The 4,780-nt window shown below is 52.7% G+C and overlaps 1 protein-coding gene across 1 annotated transcript; it reads right to left on the bottom strand.

The window, feature by feature from the left end:
• Positions 1 to 2,262: 2,262 nt before the first annotated feature.
• LOC138511024 (forkhead box protein D5-like) lies at positions 2,263 to 4,123 on the bottom strand. Its single transcript, XM_069626553.1, has one exon. The coding sequence runs from the start codon at positions 4,017 to 4,019 to the stop codon at positions 3,063 to 3,065; it is 957 nt and encodes a 318-aa protein (XP_069482654.1). The 5' UTR covers positions 4,020 to 4,123; the 3' UTR covers positions 2,263 to 3,062.
• Positions 4,124 to 4,780: the final 657 nt, after the last annotated feature.

The following is a 4,780-nucleotide window of genomic DNA, read 5'->3' as shown; positions in this document are numbered from 1 at the left end:
AAATCAGCTCTCTTTCTGAGGTGCTGTGGAGCCCAGGGGACAGGGATGGTATTTTTGTTACTGGATATCTATCCTAGATGACCAGTCAAAAATACCAAGCTTTCCCTCTTGCCTCACCCCCCCTCCCAGTCTCAATTGAAAACTGGCTTTTTACCCATTTTCTTTTAAAGCATGCTCTAAAATGCAACATGTTAACCCATTATTTTTTTTTAAATCACAGGGGAAAACCCTCCTTGATTGTTTCGGGCTCCTTCACTGCGCTCGTTCGCTATGGCATTTGTGTGGGAAATAGTTATGCCCCTCCACTTAAAAAATTCACCAGCTCCCACTGGCCCTCGGATTGTGTCAGGAACGGGTTGGGGGAAGCCCAGGGACTGTGGTGAGAGTAGGATGGGCAGGAGCACTGGGATAGTGGTGGGAGCAGGGTGGGGAGGGCCCAGGGTCGGTGATGGGTTAGGGAGAGGCCAGGGACTGGGTAGGAGTGGGATGAGGGAGCCCAGCGACTGTGATGCGAGCAGGTGGGGGAGCCCAGGGACTATACTGGGAGTAGGGTGCAGTGACAGCGCGCAATAATTCATATGCATTTGTACGTACTGTCCATTTGGCATTTTGGGAGGGCCCGACCTGCCCATATTTTGCGCGGGGGGACGGGGCCCAGGCCAAAAAAGTAAGAAGACCACTGCCTTAGAGTGACTTCGCCGGGGCTGCATTCTTCTGGGAAACTTCAGCCGCGCAACATTTCAGCACACTGTTTCTGCTGAATGTTCAAGAAATACATACCGCTTGTCACAAAAAGGCCTGCCGCTTTTTCTTATGAGCTGTCTGGGAGAAATGCTTTTCTAACGCGCCCCCATAAGCAAAATGCCTTCTCTATTGGAATTTTCCTCAAAAGCCCCCTACCATATACCCCCTTATGGCAGCATGCACCACCAGACAGTGCCAGCTCTATACATCTACCATGTACTACGCCCAAAGCATCCATCCCTCATTGCGTTCCACCATGGGACTTCTCGCGATGTGCCTGGTTCTGTTCACACAAGCTGCGCTGCGTTCAGTTAAGTCCCCACCCCGAACATGCCGCCCCTCCGCTGGAGGTGTTGAACCTGGACCTTACAACTCTATGCCGCAATCTTCTGCATCACCTGGGGCACGCATTTATGATAGACCCGCCTTTTTTTTAATATAAAACCATTGTGTCGCATTGTTTCGTTATGTCTTTTTAATTTTGTATTTTCGGGACAGTATTGCATGCGAATGGTGGCGAATGTACTGCGTGAAAAGTAGAGCACACAAAGTCTGGAGATAGATGGAAGCGCAATATAAACCATTGTATGCTGTACCACTAGTTTGTTTGCTTTTCATAGAGCGCTCCTTTATTTCAAAGCCTCAAGAAGCAAGCGTCATTGATGCTTTCCCAGTCTCTTGAGCCAAATATAGAAGTGACTCATACCAGACATTGAAGCACTGCCAGTTTCCAAAGTCACAGCTGGACAGACACACACACACACAGCATCCGTGGCTCTGCAGGTCGTTTAGGTGCTCAGATTGCAAACACATTTCATCTATCAGTGGCAGAGCCTTTCATTTCCAAATCAAATAGCCCTCACAGCACCAGTTACCTTGCAAAGGTGTGATAGTTAAAGTGAGCAACACAAAGCACCCATTTAAAGATTTGTTTAAAGCTCGGGTGATAGCTCAGGGGCAACGAGCTCGCCTTGGCGACACGAACCAGCACAGGTTGGCTCCCCGGGTCCGCGCTTAGAAAACTCTGGGTATTAGGCGCATTATCATACATATATCCCTGATGTCTATCTTGACATGCAAAAAAATAAAGTAGCTTTAAGTCACTTTTTTCAACATCATGAATAACAACGAGCTGGAAGTTTGTGACAAAGCATCTGCACATCTATCTTGGTTTATTATATTACATGTCTTAAAATCAATTAAATCCCCCCCCCCTCCACATCTGTCCGACCAGCCCACTCCCTCCGTTTTGGATGCAGTCAGAGTAGCACTAGTTGGTTATGGATCAAGCAAGTTATCAGTGGGTGTCCGTGAAGATTCCCGTGTGGCGCACCTACTAACTCAAGAGCGTGTTTACGTCATTACCGCGTGCACTATCAACCCTTGTCATGACTCACATGCAATAAAACTGTTGCGCAGCAGCCGACCTACAGAGGAAACGAGGGACGACGCAATTGGCCGTTCTAAGTATCACGAATTCGAACGATTTCAATAACAAAACAAGCAGGACACGAGGCATAGTTTGAAACAGGTTTATCGTGTGTGCAAACATTTCGCATTTCATCGCTGGAACAAACCTGATACAAGCCCCATTTGGAGCCAATAAATAGTCGAATAATTGTATTTTTCTGTTTATATTACACATCTGGAACGAATAAAAAACAAACAAAGATATCTTAAGGAGTAACAACGTTCGAAAAACATGAATATTGTACACGTTAGGACTTAAGCAGAAGCTCATGGGGTAGCTGTACGCGTGCTGTTTCTTGAGGGCAGAAAAACATTGGCAAATGTCTCTAGAGACCGCCCCAAACCCTGCCATTGGCGGCAGGGGTTCAGGAAAGGTGGGGTCGCCGAGGGCGGCGTTTGCGAAACATGAATCATTCATTGTGTATCTGTAGTATGAGGAAAAAGGGGGAGATTCCGAAAACTTGGATCTGAGTGATTCTCGTCATTGTGTACCACAGCTTTGTCCGTGAATTGTGCTCATCACACAACTGCGCCAAGCCCTCAAAACAACAAACAGACCACAAATAAACACTAACGGAAAAAGTGTCTTGCTTCCTGGCGCAGAACAAAGAAACACGGCCAATGAAGGACTATAACGCGGCAGCATACACGTTCGATGCTTAGTTCAGGGCGCCCGGCTTCAGTTCATGGCCATGGGCGTAAGTTCATGGCGCCCATTGGCTTCAGTTCACAGTTCCCTTTGCTGCAGTTTAGTACCCACGGCTGCAGTTCAAAGTCCTTGGCTTCAGCTCAATGCCCACCCAAAAGTGGGCAAGAGGCGAACACTAGGTGACCCCGACTTGCCGAAGTCAGGGCGCCACCCCACATCCATGGTCATGGTACATCTGGCGCGTGAGCAGCGGGTGGTACCCCAAGAGCGCCGCGGTCACGGGCCCCTTGGCCGTGCACCACTGTCCGCTGAGGGCGCCGGGCAGTAGCCCGGGGGCTGCCCCCTGCAGCATCTGATAGTAGTCCCACTGCGGCTGCACAGCCGCTTCCCTCGGTGCCGCCTTGCCAATGATGCTGTCAATAGTGAAGGAGCAGCGGGCTGGGGGCGCGCAGCTCTCCGGGGCCGCCCTCTCCTGCTGCAGCTCCGCGATGGGCGCCATGTCCCACAGGCACGGCGCGGCCAGGCCCTCGGGAGACTGCAGCAGGGCGCCCGGAGCACCGTAGTAGGGCGGCGGGTAGCACGGCAGCAGCGGCGGGCAGAGCATCAGGCCGCCCCGCGGGTGCGGGCGCCGCTTGAAGCGCTTGCGGCGCCGCAGGAAGCTGCCGTTGTCGAACATGCCCTCGGAGGCGGGGTCGAGCGCCCAGTAGTTGCCCTTGCCCGGGTCCCGCGGCTCCCGGGGGATCTTGATGAAGCAGTCGTTGAGGGAGAGGTTGTGGCGGATGGAGTTCTGCCAGGCGGGGAAGCGCTCCCGGTAGTAAGGGAAGCGGCGGCAGATGAAGTCGCAGATGGCGCCCAGGGTCAGGCGGCGGCGCGGGCTCTGCACGATGGCCATGGTGATGAGCGCGATGTAGGAGAAGGGCGGCTTGACGGGCGCCCTGCCCGCGGGCTGCGGGGCCGCCTCGCTGCTGAAGCTGCTCTCGCTCTCCCCTGACGAGTCGCTTTCCGTCTCCGTGGTGCCCCCTGGCGGCCGCGAGTAGTAGCGGTGCGCGGAGGGCTCATCTGTCCCAAGGCCCATGATATCGATCTCCTCCTCCTCCTCCTCCTCCTCGGGGTCCAGGGCGTGGGACTCACGTCCGGGATCTGCACACAGGGTCATCGGTGTTGGTGCCAGGCAGGGTCGGCTCCTGGGTGGCTCTTCTCTACAGGAGGGGGCGCTTCCGTTAATGCCCGAAGCGTCCAAGAGCCACCTGATGCACACGCTCTCAAGTTGCCAGCAAAGCTCTGTCCTCTGTACCTGCCTGGGGGGTCTTATTTATGATGTCGCTCAGGGTAAGGGGCGGGGAAACATGCCTCCTTCGCCGGGTCTCCAGATCTGTCACAGCATCACCTGCAAGGGTGCACATCCGCGAGGTGCTCACGTGACTAGAGCGGGACGGCGGGACAAGAAACAGGACGTTTTAAAATCCGTGATTTTGGAACACTTGATGCATATCTAAATTGGTATAACCCACGATACGACCGTTTTTAGCAGCTATGTTGAAATGTGGATAAGTATTTACATCCACGTCATGAAAAATGTTTGTCATTTTTAATTGAGCCATAGTCCCCTGTAACTAAAAATGAGCCATGGGTAAGGGCAGAAACCTGCGCGCGCGTATCTTCAGCATCGGGTTAAGTGAGCACCTGCAGGGTTACATTCTAACACGCAGCAGGACTAAAAATGAGGCGAAAGTATAGCCCCAATTGTTGTTGCTAGCCAAGGCCAGGGCTTAAAATGTATCGACAAAGAAACGTGCCCGATCGATAGGGGTGACGCAATCCATGTGTTGCTGTACTTTTCCGTAAACGCCATGCACTCATTGGGGAGGAGGGGTATGTCATGTGAATATATACTGCCACTGCTGCGCCAGGCACTAT

Source organism: Ambystoma mexicanum, chromosome 6p (genome assembly GCF_040938575.1).
Source record: "Ambystoma mexicanum isolate Mex_15411 chromosome 6p, UKY_AmexF1_1, whole genome shotgun sequence".
In the NCBI taxonomy this organism is placed as follows: Eukaryota; Metazoa; Chordata; class Amphibia; order Caudata; family Ambystomatidae; genus Ambystoma; species Ambystoma mexicanum.
Note: the sequence above shows the minus strand (reverse complement) of the source record. Positions and strands in the feature narration are given on the sequence as shown.